Genomic DNA, 20159 nt, shown 5'->3' on the forward strand with positions numbered 1-20159 from the left:
TTGTCTTTTGGCTAAGTGGGGTGTTGTTGTAAGTTACTGTCTAAGGTGGAGGCTTTCACCCCTTATCAATAAAGTTGGTTTTCTAAATCTTGTTTTGGTGTTAATATTTCTTCCAACAGAATAATTCAAGAATTTTATAGGTAATAGAACCAGAGTCTGAGGGTTATCAGGTCCACTTCAAGTATATTTACCTATTAGAGAAAGCTAAAAACTATAATAAATTGTAAATCTCACATTAATCTTCAGAGGTTAAATAAATATCGTCATCTAAAATTTGGTGCCAGGAAATGCGTACACATGTAAAATGCTAGACCAATAGGAGAGACTAAAGACCCAAACTATGGACAACGATTGAACTGCACCATTGAAAGAGAAGAAAATACCCTGAATCTAAAACATACTTTTCCATAGCTATTTCTAAGCATGAATCTAGATTTTGTAAATTTAACTTCACTAGTCAGCTTGCTCCTGTAACAAATCTCTCAAAAGTTGGATATCCTCCATCTTGAAATGTCTGTAAATTTAGAATCTGTTTAATGTCTTGTACTTTAGCACAGGATACCAACACCTTTCCTATTTCTCCACCAACAAGTGAGTACCCACAAATCCTCTGACTCCATCCTGTACTGAAACAATAGCTCCTTTCACCATAACTGTCTGACTTCTGATTCCACCAACTCTGTGTGATCCTTCCTCAATGCCAAATCTCTTGGTTACCTGTAGTGTATTCAATAATGTAACTATAGAGTGTTTCCAAGACCCCTCACCTTTACTGGGAAGGAAGGAATAGTGGTTCACATACTCACTTTGAGAACTGCTGTTAACCTCACCTCTCTCTTTTGAACCTCTATTCCTTCCTGCTTTCCCTCGCTGGGGAAAGAAACTGGTTGTTGATTGGAAGCCTCTGCCTGTGACTTTGGTTTGATAGTATAACTGGAACCCGGGAAGTCCACAGCCAGTAGCTAGCTCCTCTTACCAGCCCTTCCAAAAACATCTCCTCTAAAAGTGTGAACGGCACCACGTGGTGCACCTGAGGGCGTAGGTTCTTTGCTGTGGCTTGAAAAGATTTTATATTCGAGCAGCAGCTTTCTCTTCGTGAAAGGTTGCCGTGAGAAAATCTCACCAGGTGTCTTCCTAGTGCCAGAAATCATGCTAGGGGACGCTAATTGGTGAGCGGCTCGCAAGAAAAACTTGTGACATGCCGTGGTTGGCTGAGTTCGACCGGAACTCCAGGTTTCAAGTGTAACGCGGAGTGGCCAAACCTCCGCTGGCAAAATGGAAATTATCACCGACCCCTACTTTATAGCCACAAGGCTTTCGACCCTGTTACCCTTAAAAGATCTTTTTTTTTATAAAGAATTCTGAACACGCCCGAAAACAACAAAAACTAGCCCACCAGACCACAGAAAACAGTTGTTTCATCCTGGAGCGCACCCTCAAGTAAAAGTAAGTAACCAGCACTACTTTATAGCCACAAGGCTTTAGACCCTGTTACCCTTAAAAGATCCTTTTTTTTATAAAGAATTCCGAACACGCCCGAAAACAACAAAAACTAGCCCACCAGACCACAGAAAACAGTTGTTTCATCCTGGAGCGCACCCTCAAGTAAAAGTAAGTAACCAGCAGAAAAACTAATTTCTAACATTATAAGGGTTTTAAAAAGGCACACATCCGCTCAAAAAAATTAGTTTGAGTAAACAGCTGAAGATTAAGCTTATCCATTACCAAAACTCTTCCAAAAATTAGAAGCAACCACCCCGCACATATTAAAAAAACTAAACAAGCATAAGAATGAAAGTAGAAATGAACTGTAAAAAGCCGAGAAATTAAAAGAGGAAGCCAAGGTTGAAGCAGCTTCTATAGAGACTTTTATAGCAATTTGTTTATAATTCTATGATTTGTAATGTCATTGTTTCTTTGAAGTGCTGCAGGAATGGCATTAGAAGATATAATACATATTATGGGCCTTCAGTTTTGTAATAAAATTGGCTTATCTGAAGAATTGAGAGATGCATGTTGTGTGAGTCCACTGGTGAATGAAATATGCACAAATGGATAATTGAATGACAGATGAATGCTCAAAGGAATAATGAGTGACTGTATCCTGTCCTTGGTGTTGATATGTCAAGACATATCATAGTGTATACATTTTTGTGTCAAAATTGTGTATTCTAGTATTGTGCTACAGATGACATATATTCCTGCTCCCTAAATGTTTACCGTTCTTTCAGCGGAGTGTGGTGGCACTATACGGGGTGAATTATCAGGAAGGATTCTGTCTCCAGGGTATCCAGCTCCATACGACCATAACCTCAACTGTATCTGGACAGTAGAAGCTGATGCTGGCTGTGCCATCGGGTAAGTCATCGTTCTTTTCTCAAACTATAGCACACTGTAATTTGCTTTTTTGACAATGGCCTGAGTATTGAGATATAAAATTCAGTACACAGAGGGAAAATCTCCTGTTACAAGTTGTCACCCATGGACCACCCTTCCAGCTAATAGTAAGCATGATCCACAGGAAGAGAAACAATGTACAGCACATGTGGCAGAAATATGTCAGTGGAGGCTGTGGTGGCAATTCTATAAATTTGTAGTGGCAATGCGTGCTGCATGACTTATGGCTACACCTCATGTTTTTCAAAAAAACGTCATTCATTCCAGTTTGTTTACAAACCAGAAAGGTCTGCGGTGACAGGCAAAATGAAAGTCAAATATTTTAGATAGTACAACCACTCTAAGGATGGGTTCTTTGGTCAAGGCCGACCCCCTAAGAAGCATTGGCCCACAATTCTTCTCCCAACCTACAGCAAGCAACATCATTAAAGTGGTCTATAGGGAACTCTGGTATTTTTGGGATAGAGCATGCCTCTTAAAGGTCAGTAAGACTGAGGCGGTTTGCTAAACATGTAACTCTTCTCCAGGCCAGTCTGATCTTTAGATATACTAGCCTGTCTTTGAATCATTTGATCTCTCAGGTGGTAATATCCTAGTATCAAAGTTCACATCTCACCCTTCTCCACCACACCCATGTTTGCTTACATTGCATATTCCACCTGCTATGCATCACAGGGGGCAACCTTTTGCTTGACAAAGTGAAGCTCTCATCCAATTTCATTTCAGACTTCCTTAACTGATACTTCCAAATATGAGATTTGCCTACAGTTAGACTGCTGTAGATACCAAGAATTACAGTCTTCATAATGTATTGGTTTAAACCCCTGTTCCTACCAAGATCCTTATTCTGCGTGACCCAGTGATTCTGATAAGGTGGACAATGAGAGTTACCAGTCACTGGTTGCTTTGGGTCCCATGGGAATAATGAGATCTGCAGGAACACTGCCGCTCTGTTATGCTTCGCCCAGACATTTCGACTGCTTTCAGAGATTGAAAGGTCTGGTTTAAACTCTGGGGGAGAATGATGAATTGCCCGGAGAATCAGGTGCAGTATTCGGAATTCCCCAGGTAAATCCTCATTGTTCAGCAGATCCTCTGAGATCAACTCCGGATCCCACAGACACTCACCACTCATTAGAGTTACTAATGTTCCCGGCATCTTCACTTCCGAAAGGGGGAACAATGGGCTGGTTTATGGCAATCTAGGAATGGGTCCCCCCCTTGCGGACCACCTCCAGCCCCAATGGAGGTATTGTGCCTCTTCCTTCAACATAAGGCTAAAATCTAATCAGCAGATAGTTCAACATTGTAATCACTCCCCATTTTTTTATTTAGCACACCATACTAAAGACATCTGGGTGCTATATAGGTGAACATACATTAAATCATTACAATTAAAAAAATATGTAAATATAATTTATACAAACGTTAAAAAATAATAGTAAGTATACCTACCTCCAGCCTATAGATAGTCTGATCGTGTGATATATTGACGCCACCAGAAATGGTGATCTGAATAACAAGATGTTTATAATAGCTATGAAGAATTGCTTTTTATGCTGAGCACTTAAGAAAAGTGACCAGGCTTCCAGCAGTGGCCAATGCAGCCTTCTACAAATGGGTATCACATAATAAAACATGCCGAAGCCAATCACATTCTGGAAGATGTATGGACACTATTTTAAGGGTGGTGAGAGAGGGTGTGGGAATCTCTTACATACCTAGGTTTCCTGCATCCTGTCTGATTAATGGTATATCTGAGACATATCTATCACTCAAAACAATACTCCTGATAGTGTCAAATCCAGAAAACATATCACTGCTCTCTTCCCTGTGTTAGGCTAAAACGCAGGCCAAGATAACAAAAGAAAACCCTTTCACATGAATTGCCATAACATTTCACCTCTGACAGCCTACTGCTGAGAAAGACCTCAAACATTGTGAGTAATAGAAATGGTACTGCTGTTTCTTGCAATTCAAGCAACCAGCCATGTCAAGACCGTCAAAAGGAATCGCCCAACCCTCCTCCTTTCAGAGAATCAATGGCTCATTCAGACTCCATCCAGTGTGAGTCTTCGTAAAGACACACTCTTGCTTCTATGAGAAGCCAATAACTCCCTTGCCTAAGTCAAGCTACAGACCCCAAAAAAACAGAATCCATCCAATGATTTGCAGAGAACCACACATCTTTCCTATCTCAAATTAGGCTATCCCAAAGAACAACACTGCAACAGTGCTGATCCAGGCTGAAGCTCATCCCCAAGCTCCTCTTCAACTGAACCCCTTGCTCTAATGTTGGAAGCTCCTTGGTGGGTGTTACCCATGCATTTAAAGGCTCCCACTCTTATCGCACACTTGAGCTACGCAAGCCTGTGGTGTGGCTGCCCTCCCTGCAGCCCTCCGCTTTGATTGATCTCTCCTCCACTGATGTCTTTGCAGTGTTCTCGTTGCCGTTGATAGATCCCCAATTAGTATTCATGCAGCAGGCTTCTCCGCTATAAATAGCTGGCGCTTAGCTCGCCACTCCTCTGTTTAGGCTGGGCACCCAGCCCAAGGCCTTTGTTGTTCTTGTAGTGTTTTACTGAGGCATTAGCTGTCGTTAGTAGCTGCTGTTCTTGCAGCATTGTGCGCTGTGGAGAACGCACTGAATGCCCAGCACAGTGATTGCATCAGAAAGATGGCGGAACCTGAATAGTGAGGAGCTGCGGACATAAAACCTACTAGAATCACACTGTAGGCAGGGCCGGACTGGAAACCAAAAGCTGCCATTGCAAAAATGTTCAAACCAGCCCCGCTCCCATGCTCTTCTCTCATCTCACTTTCTGCTTTTCTCTCTCCTCTCTCTTTTTCATCTCCCTTGTCGAAAGCACCCGCTGTGCCTACTGTAATTACCTTCGGAAAATGCAGAATGTGACAGCGGCGCCAGCAGCAGCCGTCTGCCTTCAAAAAATGGCCTCCAATGGTCCAGCCCACCAGCAGTCCAGGACTGACTGGACGGGCAGGTTTTGAGCCTCATGTCTCTTAATACTCATTATGCTTACACGAGGAGGCAATTCAGGCTGCATGGAGGAGGTTTGGGATGCACTGGCCCGGTTGGCAAAATTTCAGACAATTCAAATAGGATATGTTTGAGAATGAATACAGCTTGAAATGCTCTTTTAGTTCTTGAAGAGCACGGGGGACACAGTATAAGTCCCCATGGATTATACTTAGCTTCCTAATGCAACACAAAGATGTTACACTCTCTGGCAAAACTACAGCTCTTTTAACCTCTACCAGTTAGGGATCAGGTCAAAGGTATGGAAGTACCATAAAACAGAAAGTATACTGGTTTAAAGGAGATGGTCAATGTGGGTCAACGAGGGGCAGATCCATACCAAATTTGCAGGATAACCACTGACCATGTAAAACAGTTCTATTCAGATGCAATGTATGTATATATTTTTTTATTTTTTAGAGTTTTATAAAGCGCAAACTAGACCCGAGCACCAGTTTCGTTACAGATGGACTCATTCATTTTTGTTAGGCACAGGGAGATTAAGTGGTTTGCTGAGAATCACAGGATGTTGAGCATGGTGGCCGAGACTCAAACCTGGCTCCCCAGCTTCGAGGTGGACAGCTCTAGCCATTAGGCTACATCCTCTATATTATTTGAATGATAGGTTTCTGGCCCTCCAGGATCTATGCTAGACACCCTTGATACCCTCTAGGGTCATCATTTTCAAGTCTTGTTCGCATGTGAATTGCCTTACCTAATACCCAGGGGCAGATGTGCAGATGGAAAAGAGTCATGGGGGGGCATACGCTATACTCGTGATACCTTTGATGTATTTACCCCTACCCTTTGCTCATTAGCATTAGACACTCTCTCCCCAAAACAAAAATATAATAAAAAAAACACAATACCTTGCATTCTGCCAACTTGCACCACTTTGAACTTCCCCTCTCCACTCTGTCCCCATTTAAAAAAAAAAAAAAAAACTACCAGGGGCTGTATTGCACACAGTGCCACCGGTGCTCCATGGCCACGTGCACTCGTTTTCTGCACCCCTGGAGCACAGTAATATTACACTTATAAAATTGTACCAGTGCTTTATATACACCAGAACTATCTGTATTATAGAAGAACCAGCACACGCGTCTGTGTCCACTGACGTGTTGCTGGTTTTTCTACAGTACAGATAGCTCTGGTGCATATATAGAACTGGTACCATCTTATAGGTGTTTTCCTTCATTAAAATAGGGTTGTGGTCCCATAATGGGCTGGGGCACAATGGCAAAGAGAACATCAGGAGGTGCACTGAGTGTGTGCTCCCTAAGAGCACCATCCGAAAGGGTGTAAAGGTGGTCCCATGGACCCCCCAGACAACTCCATGCAGACAGAGACAGTCCCTGACTGCTCTCGCCTTCAGGGGATTTCTGTTCCCCCTTTGAGTTGCAGGTATTGTGTCACCTGCACTGTGAAACACAGAGTTGTGGCTACTCTCTGCTTTTCAATAATGCCCTCCTGGCCGTGCATCAAGTGTAATTGGATGCACAAGCCCTGCTTGGGCCCGGCACACCTAAATGGTGCGGCATGGTGCAAACAGGAACAGTGTACCCTCTGTGGAATATGGCTCCTGGTGTTCTGCTACCTTCTCCGACTAACACAAGCAGCACCCTACCCCCTACTAAATAAACACTTAAAAACATACATCTGGTTTTATGCCACCCTGCCCCACTACCCTTGGTAATCCCCCCAATACCCTGTCCAAATGTGTTCTTTCTTTAATTCCAGTACATGGGGCCCTATTACATATAGGGTCTGAATCCGTGCCGTGGTGCTTCCTTAATTTGGTTCTCCAAGCACAGGCTGGCACTGGGTTCCAGATTACAAAAAACACTTCCCAGTGCGTGGGTGCACTTGAGCTTGTCCTCCTACATACACATTAGTGAAAGGCAGAGCATTTGGAACCACTGTCTGTCTTTTACTGCAGGGGAACACCTGGTTTCTCTTTTAAGGGGGCATTTGAAAACCACTGCAAATGGGTGCAGTGACTTACTGGACCACCCTGTGGGGGGACGCTAGTCGGTTCCCTGGGAACAGCATACTCCTTCTCAAGGGAGAGACCCTCTAGGGCCACACTAACTATGTCACACTTCATATGTCACGCAGGATCAGAGAGAGATGGGAGGGATGATGGACCATCATTTGCCATTCCACCACTTTGCTCAGGCCTCTTCAGACTTGAGCAATTTGGGGATAAGACAAAAAAGCAATCATCTCCCTGGTGACATCAAAGCACAGAAATCACTTTTGATGTTCCCTGTTGTGACCTATTAGTAGTTGATAAGGGAATTTAGAATCTGGTATTCGCTCTAATGGCTTCCAAAAGCCATACACAACAAATACATTGTGTGCAAAAGAAACTGGCTGCATAGCAGGCTTAGATTTCTAGCATGAAGGATGCTGCGTGTCTCTGATATAGCCACTGTAATGAGTAAATGCACATACAGAAACATATGCCAATAGTAAGATTGCCATTTACAAGTATCGTATGCCACGATATGATGCGCATTACTGTTCAGTCGTGCCAATTAAAGGTCCACCAAAACTGGTGCTGATAACAATATGATGCCAAATACATCAGCCTATCAGGGCTCTGCAAAGTTATGCCAGTGCACTGCCCAAAATGGCAGCCCACCTTGTGAGGTCACTAATGCTCAACGGGTCCTTGATGCTTATTGTGATGCGAGACAGTACACTTGCCAATGGCCTGTTAAGAGTAATGGGCTGCAATTCATAGTGCTGGAACTGATATAGGTAATTTATTAAACAGGTATTCTTGACATCCAGTAGACTACATGCCATGTGTTCACTCTGCCTGGAATAAAAAAGAAAAATTGCCATGGCAGTTTCTAAATTGCGTGTGTGCATGCATGTGTGTGTGTGTGTGCCAAGCCAAATAGATACATTGTTGAGTCATGTAACCACTGTTATGCCTACATACTGCCTCATATGTAAAGCAACAGTGTTATGACAAACTTCATACTGCCCCTGTATAAAGAGAACCATAGTCATGCCAAAACCCACATTTCTCTGCTATCTCATGCCTCATTGCAAACAAGTATATGCATTGCACTGGTTTTTACAGTGCTGCCATCATGTTTGAATCCCAGCACCATGTCAGAAACCATATAGCGCTGGAATGTGAAGCCCCAAGTCATTAGCGTCACTGCCAGTTGACCAACCTCAATGTTCCACTACATCTTCTTTTCCCACCCGTCTACTTACATGGGCTTTGCTTGTAAATGGTTGAACAGGAAAGGTGTACGCATGTTTCTGGATCTGCAGTGCCCATCCCCTGATGATTCCACCAGGTATCATTAGCTCAGTATGGCCACAATGTGCGCCCCTCTGGAGCATTTTATGTTTACACCTTCTAATCCTTTAAGGCCACTCTAAACACTCTTTGGAACACAAAGTGGAATCCCTACAGTAAAGAAGGAATAAATAGAGGGCAAACAATTCTTAAAAGTAGGACCTTAAACAATCAAGCTACCACTCGAATTGTCCAAACCTCCCTGAGTGTTGAAGGGAGCAGTGCCTCATTTGTAAATAAATGAGTGCCAGGGCCCAAAGCTCTGCTCAGAAGCCGACAGCCTGTGCAATTAATCAATCAATCAGATCATTTGTAGAGCGCACTACTCACCCGTGAGGGTCTCAAGGTGCTGGGTGGGTGGGGGGGGGGGTGCTGCTACTGCTCGAACAGCAAGGTCTTGAGAAGTCTCCTGAAGGTCAGCAGGTCCTGGGTCTGTCGTAGGCGGGGAGGGGTTTCAAGTCTTAGCGGCAAGGTGGGAGGAGGATCTGCTGCCGGCGGTCGCTCGTCGGATGCAGGGGACGGTGGCGAGGGCGAGGTCAGCGGAGCGAAGCTGGCGGTTCAGGGTGTAGAAGGTGAGTCATTCGTTGAGGTACGCTGGTCCGGCATTGTGGAGTGCTTTGTGAGCGTGGGTGAGGCGCTTGAAGGTGATCCTCTTGTTGACGGGGAGCCAGTGCAGGCCTTTCAGGTAGGCTGTGATGTGGCTGTGGCGGGGGATGTCGTGGATGAGGCGTGCAGAGGCGTTCTGTATGCTTTGTAGTCGTTTCTGGAGTTTGGCTGAGGTTCCAGCATAGAGGGCATTGCCGTAGTCCAGCCTGCTTCTGACGAGGGCCTGGGTGACCGTCCTTCTCGTTTCGGTGGGGATCCATCTGTAGATCTTAAGGAGCATGCGGAGGGTGTTGAAGCAGGAGGAGGAGATGGCGTTGACTTGCTGGTTCATAGACAGCGAAGAGTCCATGATGACCCCCAGGTTGCGTGCGTGGTCGGTCGGCGTCGGTGCAGCTCCCAGTGTGGCCTGCCACCATGAGTCGTCCCAGGGGGAGGGGGTGGATTCAATTATGACGACCTCCGTCTTGTCCGAGTTCATTTTCATGTGGCTGTTCTTCATCCATTCGGCGATGGCCTTCATACCTTCGTGGAGGTTGGTTTTGGCGGTGGTGAGGGCCTTGGAGAGGGAGAGGATGAGATGGGTGCCGTCGGCGTATGAGATGATGTTGAGGTCGTGCGATCGGACTGTCTTGGCGAGCGGTGCCATGTAGATGTTGAAGAGTGTCGGGCTGAGGGACGATCCTTGGGGTACGCCGCAGATGATCTTGGTGTCTTTAGATCGGAATGGAGGGAGGCGGACATTCTGGGTTCTGCCGGTGAGGAAGGAGGAGGTCTAGTCCAGGGCTTTGTCGCGGATCCCTGAGTTGATCTCGGTGGGCTTCTCGAAGGTGAAGTGGATGCAGCGGTGGTCAGTCCAGTGGAGTACGTTGGTGTGGCTGAAGGTGACATGGTTGCTGGCAGAGAAGATGGGGTCGAGCGTGTGTCCGGCGGAGTGGGTGGGAGTTGTGACGAGCTGTTTGAGTCCGAGGTTGGCGAGGTTGTCGTGCAGAGTGGTGGAGTTGCTGTCGTTGGTGTTCTCGAGGTGGAAGTTCAGGTCACTGAGGAGGATGTAGTCCGTGGACGCAAGGACGTGCGTGCTGACGAAGTCGGCGATGGTGTCGCTGAATTGTGACCGGGGGCCGGGGAATCTGTAAATGAGGGTTCCTCTGAGGGTGGTGTTGGGGTCGATGGGGATCTGGAAGTGCAGGTGTTCGGTGGTGCTGAGGGTGTCGTCGGCGCTGGTCGAGATTCTGAGGGTGTTTCTATGGATGATGGCAATTCCTCCTTCTGCTCCGTTAGTGCGGTTCCTGCGGGTGATCTTGTAGCCGTCAGAAATGGCTATGGCGATGTCTGGTGCCGAGGAGGGGTTCATCCAGGTTTCCGCCAGGAAGGCGACATCCGGGGAGGAAGAGTCGAGTAGGTCCCAAAGTTCGATGGCGTGCTTGCGGGTGGAGCTAGTGTTGATTAGAACGCACCAATTAAATGTCAACGAACCGGATACCATACCTGTGTATTTACCTCATGCCTCTTATATCCAGTACCAGACACTCCCTGGCCATTCACTTCACTTTTGTAAGTCCCTGTTTTCTCCCTTTGTGACAATTTTCTGTCCTTCTCTTCCTCCGTCTCTCCCCTTTGTGCTTTTTTCCCTCTCTTGCTCTCGGTAAATGTCTAAGGGGAAAATATTAGTGCCGGCTCCCTAAAATAAGTTTCAGTGGCCCCCACCGGCAACCACCGGCTCGAATTAAGCAGTCTAAGGAAGGGTATCATTTCAGTGGCTTACATGAATCATATCATCCCAAAGCTAACATGCCAAACTATGAGAAACAAGTGCTTTGATACACCAGTCTATAAGCGCTGTACCGCTAACAATATTTAGAGGCTGCAAACCTTTCAACAATAAAATTGACTATTACGATTATGTCTAACTATTGATTGGCCTGATTGTGGACTAAGTCTGTGATATTTTCCCCAACAATTCAGTATACGAAGGCAGCAAAAATTTCTGAAAAGAGATCTTGTGCAAAGGGATCTTAGGTGGTGGTGTGGACAACTAGTGTTCTGTTTCCTAGCAATGGACAAATCAAGCTTGTAAAATGGGTCTTCTGTCCAAATGTTGTGTGTCTCGGATTCGCTGAATGCTTACTTCAGGCCTTTTAAGATGATTGACATTTTATATTTTTACATTTCATGTGAAAGTTTTGGACGGGCACACAATGTAGCAAGTCCATATTTTTTTTTTAGGAGCACATCTAATATAAAATGGAAACAATGAGATCTGCTCAAAACCAAAGTTCTGAAATACTGTTAAAAAAAAGGCGGAAACAAGTACTACTCTAGTTTTTGTGTTTCTGTAGAAAGGACTGGAGCAAGTGCCTTTGTATCATTTCAAATGTGAAATGTGCAACTAAGTTTGTTATATTTTGTAAAATAAAAAAAGTTTATGACTTCCGCCTTTATGCTACTGCATAACGTCCTTCCTTTTCTACTGAATAACTTTCCTTCTACAACCCTCCAGGACATTCTCTGCCAAGCCTCTGAATGACGTCTTTCCCTAGGTGTGACTCTCTCCCTTAGTTACAAAAAGCTCCTATAGGTCCTTTAATGAAACTCAATCCTAGGGCCCGATTTCACTTTTTTTCCTAGGCCAATTTTAAACTTTTGCCTCTTGCCCCTTTACGACTTTCAACCCTCGACTTGTGCGTTTCATGTGTCACTTTGTTCCTCTGAGGTATGGTTTGCCAGACGCCCCTCGTATGACCTTCTCAGACAGGCCCTTCTAATTCTAGTAATGTAGGTCTGTTCTTTTCTACACACTTGTTGTCTATCTTTCTTATCTAGATCCAGCAACTGCATTTCTCCAATTCATCCCTGAGCGCATTTTGTCCATATGCCCCCCTGTATGACTTTGCCTAACAGGACTCTTTGACATCACTGCATGACTTTGTTTAACAGGCCCCTTTATGGCCTTGTCTGACAGGCCCTTTTATGACCTCTGACTTGTCTGATAGGCTCCTGTATGATCTCGTCTGGCGGGCCCTATTATGACCTTGTCGAAAGGCCCCCTTATCTGACCTCACCTAACAGGTCTCTCTGTGACCTTGTCTGACAGGTTCCCACATGACCTTACCTGCTGGGCTTCTGCATGACCTTGTCTGACCTTGTCAGACAGGCCCTTTGGCAGGTCTTGAATGCCCTTGCCTGATAGGTCTCTATAAGCGTGTGAGGCAGGCCCCTCTAAGAGAAGTGCTCTCCGCCCCTCTATGACCTTGTTTGCCCGGCTCCTAAATGACCCTGTTGGGCAGGCGCCTATAGGATCTTGCGTGACAGGTCGCAGGATGGCGTTCTCTGACAGGCCCCCGTATTGCCATGTCCGGTATGAGCTCTGTGACAGGCTCCTGTACAACTTTCTCCCCGCGTCACTCACAGTTTGAAGCGACAGGCTCATGTACAACTTTCTCCCCGCGTCACTCACAGTTTGAAGCGACAGGCTCCTGTACAACTTTCTCCCCGCGTCACTCACAGTTTGAGGCGACACTGCTCCTGTACAACTTTCTCCCCGCGTCACTCACAGTTTGAGGCGACACTGCTCCTGTACAACTTTCTCCCCGCGTCACTCACAGTTTGAGGCGACACTGCTCCTGTACAACTTTCTCCCCGTGTCACTCACAGTTTGACGCTCTCCTCGCACCGACTTCCCATTACCCACAGTTGGCTTCTTCACACATGACCCTCTCTCGGGGCACTTGTTCATCGAGATTGATCCTTTCCTCACATAAAAGCCTCCGCCACCGAGCGTGAACAGGGAAATAATGAGTAATCCATACACCGCGCCTGATCCGGTAACACGAAGCAGTGCGCGCGACTCCCTCAGCCGAGGGTGACTTGCCGCGCTTTTTGCGCCCCTCCGTCACAGCTTAAGCTGAAGCGATGATCCCTGGCTGGCCGCAAAAGAACTTCTCTCGTTGATTTTTATGGTAATACCGAGTAAAAATAAACCCTCTCATGCATGATACCATTGTGCAAAGCCCTCATTTGGAACGCCCATTAAAATTAATCAGCCGAGCTTTGGGATGGAGCTGTTTCTGCTTGCCAATGAAATCAGAGTGGAATTAGGCAGGGGGTGGAGGAACCTACACATCTTCATTGTTACCAGCCAAAGCGACGTGCTGGAGCGTCGAAAAATGGAATGAATGATCCTCAGAGTAACTATGAGACTGTGTCCAATCGGTATTTATGTGCAAATGTGTGCAATTACCTAATCAATTGAATTCAGTTCCAAAGTTTGTTGGTTTAAAAAGGTTTCAAAGCTATGCTAATGCTTATTGTACATTAGAGGAGAGCATAGAGATATTTCTTGGCTTGCACCAGTAACTTTGTCTCACCGTAAATGCTTCGGCGAGGATGCATTCACGCGATCAGGGCCGGCTTTAGCGCTGGTGGCGCCCTGTGCGACAATAACCCCATGACCTCCTCCTCGGATTCTCTCACTACCACCAAGCAAAATTGACCCTCATCTCTCCAATCATAAGTTAATAATAAACACAGCCACACCCCCCCATGAGGTCAGCCCACCTCCACAGGTCAGCGCCCAGTGCGACCGCACCTGTCACACTGCCATAAAGCCGGCTCGGCACACAGTACACATAAACACATAGAGCAGAGATTCAAAGAGAGCGCATGAATAATGAGAGAGGCAAAGGTGATTTAGAGAGGTAAAAAAATTGAGAGAGGAGGGTCGAGAACAAAAGACAGAAGGGGGAAATGAGGAAGGAGTATTTGCTGTTACCATGCAGTAGCACTGCACCAGTACAGTGCAATTTACCAGTTAAACCCCTTGGAGATGGGATATCTGTGCTTCCAGTGCTTAATTTGTCGAAAAAAAAGACTGGCCAGGCAGCTTTCACCACCCATTTCCTCTGCCTGCGCTGGCAATAACATCTAACCATGACACTTCTACAAGGGCGACAATTTGGACTATTCCAGACCACCCAAAGCCAGTTGGTATTAGTAATTTTAAATATATAAATAATTCCTAAACAACTGTTGTGATCATTTTAAAATGAGACAGACAGCCCCAACATGTGGTGGACTGTCATAAGTACTGGTGCCGACAATTGTCGGTGCCAAGCTCCGGAAGCCACTGGCTCAAATTAAGCGCTGCTGTGCTGACACACAAACACTGTATTCCCTTTCCTGAGGGTTTTAGCACACACATTTACCTCCTGCTGTGAGCAGCTGATAATCTGCGCCCAGCCTTTTGCCAATTCTTTATCTCCTTTTTTTGCAGCAGCATTGACAAAGCTAATAGGACTGGTTTAAATGTGATAAAGAGTATTTGTGCATGCAAAACGTGCACACAGCATTCGTGAATGCCTGTGTTTACATGCATTGATACCTTTAATCCAGCCCTCTTCGCTTTGCTAAAGCTTGTTTATTAAGAAAATCAATATGTGTTGTAAGATATATTGAACTCTATCTCAATACCTGGTATGTTTTGTTTAAAATAATGATGTTGAGGGAAGAATGAAAGAAAAACGGCTGAAGAAGTGAGTTAGTGAATTATACAAAGCCTGATCAATTAGTATAGGAAATGCATTTCCAAAACTCATTTAGAGACAGAGAAAGAGGGAAAAAGCAATAGAGTAGGTAGTTATAAAGAACGCTTTAAATATGTGTATTGGAAAAAGGAATAGAGTTTCATTCCTAAACTCATACCTTCCTGATCGAAAATAGAGTCAGACTTCTGTGTGTGTTTGATCTAAATCAAAAGGATGCACACAACACATCTCCATTGTACTTCACTACTGAGGCCCATTCAAGAAAGGATCAGATAATGCACCAACGTTATTGGACTTTTTTATAAATGCAAAACGTGAATTTGGCAAATAATGAACTGTGTTGGAGATGTAAGACCACGCAGGCCAATCTTACCCATTTGCTGGTATATAACCACACTGCTGAATGTTACCTGTGATGATCCCTCCACATTTTCGGATCAGACACTTTTACAGTGGAGCTGACTTGTAAAAGCCATTATGAGGGCACATTCCTTATTAATCAAAATGTGAAGTCTTCCTCATCTGCTTTAGCTGATTTATGATAGCTACAAGTTTCATTTCTCTATTTTTTTGGGGGGGAAAATTCCCCTATGTCAGAATCAGAAGGACATTTCCATAACATACTTGATCGATCGCTGAGGACCTGTGAATAACATATGGATAAATTTTCTTTGATTCTTGTATTTTCATTAGGCAATTGTATTCAGAAATCAGCTTAATATTGTGCATTTTTCTTTAAATAAAAGAGCACTCAGTCCCACCGCGTATGACTCTGCTTAAGCTCTTGTAGTGATTTCCCTTCTGGGCCCACTTTGGTGCTCCCTTAGTTTTGCATATTATATGTTTTAGGCTGCTTCTGCTTTGCACATCCACACATAGCACATTTTTTTAAACATTATTTTAGGAATACGCTGTCCATGTTGTTTGTTATTCAATGATTCTTCTCCGGATTCTGTCTGCACATTTTATCCAAGCTTGTCTAGAATACATAACAACATGGTGTACTGTTTTCGTTGCCCGATCAGGAACAGCTCCTAACATTTTAGAAGTAACACGGTAGCACAGCTGCAACTTTCCAACACAGTAGTTCTTATCATAAATGTCTCATCCCCTGGTGGGCAGAGAGGAGCTTTCTGACAGAGAGACCAGTTCTGGAACTCCGGCCTGCAGATCCTGCCATGCAGCCCTGCATAGACTAGATTCACATTCATGATGTGAGCCACCTCATTGCATACATCAGGTATGGGGTCTGTTGCCAACTTAATCGATCACTCATGTATCCCTGTGCTCACACAGCAAGGATAGGCTTAGACAGATAGGTAATTTGCCATAGTTAGGATGTTTATTTTATCCAGCCTGATTGTAAATGCTAATTACTTTGTTTAGTTTCATCTACCTAATGATCGCAGCACATTTGCTTCATGATAGTTTCAATAAATGTATTTTAAACTTTCTTCATGTCTTTCTTTTATTTTCTACGGGCCTGCATGAGTGAGTGACAAAAGGTGATGAACTGTTTCCACTGTTCCCTTGGGGTCTAAAGGGTCATGTTCTAGGTTGCCAAAATCACCTGCGCTCCGAGAAGGTTTGGAGTTCAGGTGCGGCACTGTGAGCTAGCCAGGATTTGGGCCAACAGATACTGATGTTGTAGAGAGACTCAGTCCCTACATTCCGACGTCCTGTCATCCCAAGGCACAGTTCTGCTTTACCAGCAGAATCCCTGTGATACTCCAACCCTCATTTAATTGCCACCACTCTATATTGATGCCACAGCTAATTGTGCAGTTTTCCGTGAATTGTGGAAAATAATTAAGAAGTATATTTTGCTATTAGTAATATGAGTAGGAGTGACGTAAACAAGATGCACATACTGGAGTTCCTTCCTAAATTTAGACCATTCATTTAATGGCGTTTGCTGGGCCTTTCAGGCAGTCATTGGGCATCAGCTTGACAAGTCAGTGATCTTCTATGTCTTCTCAAAGTCGAGTCTTTAGGATTGAAGTCTTTATAGTAACATTTGTCTGGTGGACCGTAATAATCTTTTTTAGAATGAACAGCTTTCCTCTTCATAGAGAACATACGGCAGCATTACTATGGACACGTTTTTCTGCTTCCCCAAATGAGGTCACTTGCTTCGACTTTGCATCTGTCTGCCTGACCTATCGCTACCAATTCTTTAAAATGTGTATAGAGCAGGCTTTTGCTCTGTGCAGACGAGAGTATCCTCTCACATCGTACTATTGGCTGCTTGGTGTATCATTTTGCCGTCTAATAAGTGCATCCATTTTAACGCATGAGGAGCTATTTCACATCTGTAGAGTAAGCTCAGTCATTACACTGTTTTTCACATCTGATTTGTTATCTCCTGTATGAATTCTATACAGAGAACAATTCTTTCTTGCTCTTTTTTTTCCAAACCTTGGCAAAGCAAAAATGTTTTGCATTAAATTAATAATCAGCATTTGTGAATGCCTCTGTTTACATTAGTTATTACATTAAAGATAGCCCTCTTGGCTTTGCCAGTGCTTGTTTTATATTTGTTTGCCTACATAGTCAGTGCCAACCTTGTGGCTAGTGGTGGTTCTAAGCTGCCGTGGGCCATGAATCTGCACTGGGTGTAGGGCAGGACGCTGCCATGTGAGAAGAAGAGGAAGGTGCAGTTGGAACAGGACAGAGAGTCACAACAGGAGGAGGGTGGGATGCTTCATCGGTAGTGTGACCTGATGCTGCAGCAAGAGCAGGATCATCAAAATAAACATTATTTTCATGATACCATTAATTTTTGTTCAATAAAAATAGAAAAAAATGCATTTAGTTCTTTATAAATTTGGTAGCAGATATTGTTATGACATAGTGCCTCATTGGGATGCAAGTAGTTCTCCTACTCACTCACCGGAGAATGTGTGAGTTAGTGTGCAGTTCATGGCAGATAGCTCTGAATGGACCTAAGTGGATGAAGTGATTAGATACAGCCACATTGTTTTTGGTCTAGTGGAGGAGACAGAGAGGAGGATGGAGAACTGCATTGGTGGACAGGGAGAGCACCATCCAGACGGATGTGTAAATGCTCCATCTGATTAAGTACATTGTCAGAGACGGAAAAGGTGCTGGCGGTTTTAGCGACTAGATGCCTTTGTGCTGTCCCTGGCGTGGCCAGAATATGCTGACTCAGACGCCGCATGCCTGTATTGCTGAAATGCAATCTCTCCCAGTAGCTGCCACCTTATTGATAATGCAGATGTTGTCTCATACATGGGCTGCATTGGCAGGTACATTTTTCAAAGTCTGATCCTGAGGCCTAGACTGCAAAGGGCTACGCTTCTGGCTGTCAGTCATGGTTGAAAGCGAGAGATTTTCTGTCTGTGTTTTGAGCCACCACAGGCTGCTGGTGTCCCCCCGTGCCCCATTGGTGGGAGTTGTCGTTGAAGGCCATTAGTGAAGTACTGCCCTTTGGAAAGGACGGTGACCTAAGTGATAGCGTGATGAAGTCCAATTGCTGACCTTGCAACTCGGTGTCCTTCTAATGCATCTTCATTGTTTCAAGTCTCCATTGTAAGCTCTTCAGTGACATTGTCAAATGAGCTTGTGCTATTATCTGCTCCTGGCTGAAAAAAGCAGACTGATGTAGAAAGATCAGTCATCTGGACAGGCCCTTCCACTTAATGGCTGCAAGGGCACCAACACGCCAACGTGATATTAACAAGTAATCCCTGAAGGATGGGTTATCTTGCTGGTGGGAAGAGATGTCTCATAATTGATGTCCACTGAAGCCCAGTGTCTCTGCTCGTAAGGCCAGGAGTCAGAACCCCTTCCAAACAGTGTGTATATTCAAGACGTGAAATTGATACTATTTTAAATCCCTGCCGGGCATCAATCCTTGCAGATTTTTAGCTCAGAAGGATAGGCCATCTCGAATGCATGATAGAACCCTGAGATTGTGAACTGTGACGGGCATGGACTCCCACAGCCTGATATCCCTGAGTGGCAACCACAGCCACATTTTGCAATCGCAGATGGGCAGAGACACCTCCAGCAAATACTCTTTGAAGGCCGACAAAGCCCTCACAGTCTATCTTCTGAAGGGCACGGACTCCCCCATGGTGAAGGGCAATAACACCTCAGAATGCCGCCCCTAAAGGAGTACGCATCATAGAAGAGGAAGGATGCCACCAGTATGTAAACCTTGGTGTGCAACCATTGATGGCTAGGATGCCCCACACATAGACAGCCAGGAAACCCATGTGCAATCCCAAAGAGGACCCTGCTGGTAGTCCTCTAAAAGGCAAAGAGGCTTCATGGCAAAGTCTCTGAAATAGAATTGCCCCCAGTGTGTTATACTCGAAGATCAAGGTCACCCTCAGCACGAAACCCATGAAGGGAGATCAGACCCTCGGCAGGTAATCGATGAAGGGCAGCAATTCCTAAAGTTAATAAATCCAGAAAGTCAAGAGCGCCCAGGATTCAAACCTTGGTTTGCAATGATGCCCCGGTCTTGGGATTCACAGAGGAAACGCCTCCAGCGTTTAATCTAAGAAGGCCAAGGAGGCCTGTCCCACATAATCCCTGAAAGGCAAGGATGCCCACGGGGTGAATCACTCAGATGGAAAGAGGACTCCAGGATGCGATCTCCAAATATCATGGACCTCACCAGCATGCAACCTCTGAAAGGGAAGAATGGTCCCAGCATGTAACTCCTAAAAGGTGAGCACTCCGCTTGCATGTCATCCTTCAAAGGCATTGAGGACCTATGTAACCCCTAACTACAAGGTAGTTCCCAGCATGTTATCCGAGAGAGCGTGTTTAGCTGGTAGGGTAACATGCCCCAGGCATGTAATCGCTGAAGGTAAGGACCACCGAGCATGTATACCCTAAAGAATAGAGTCTTCCCTACCACAGCATGACATGCTGGCTTCAAGTGTATGTACATACAATGTTTTTTGGGACATGCTGCAATGTTTGTTATTGCTCTTTCTTGACATCTTGAGAGGGCGCTAAGCGAACAAGTGTCCGCAGACCGAACCCTGATTTACCTGCAGGCACTTGATCAGGCAGAAGTAGTCCACCAAAATCAGTGGGACCTAGTAACGCACACACTCTAACTTTGGAATTAAATAGCTGTGCACTTTTGTCACAAATACACCTGGCTGCCGCTGACATTACAGTTATATGTTACTGTAATTTCCTTTTCCTCTTGCAAATTGCTCAAGTCATCACCATCATTGGAGTGGAGATTGGTTTTAATGCAAAACAAGAT

At 45.0% G+C, this 20159-nt stretch overlaps 1 protein-coding gene across 1 annotated transcript in view; it reads left to right on the forward strand.

The window, feature by feature from the left end:
• Nucleotides 1-20159, forward strand: part of CSMD2 (CUB and Sushi multiple domains 2) — a 1634099-nt gene that overhangs the window by 1305592 nt on the left and 308348 nt on the right. Inside the window, exon 25 of the mRNA XM_085648024.1 lies at nucleotides 2232-2358. Coding sequence (XP_085504150.1) covers nucleotides 2232-2358 — 127 coding nt within the window. The remainder of the gene's footprint in view (nucleotides 1-2231; nucleotides 2359-20159) is intronic.

The sequence above is a fragment of the Triturus cristatus genome, chromosome 3_2 (genome assembly GCF_964204655.1).
Source record: "Triturus cristatus chromosome 3_2, aTriCri1.1, whole genome shotgun sequence".
In the NCBI taxonomy this organism is placed as follows: Eukaryota; Metazoa; Chordata; class Amphibia; order Caudata; family Salamandridae; genus Triturus; species Triturus cristatus.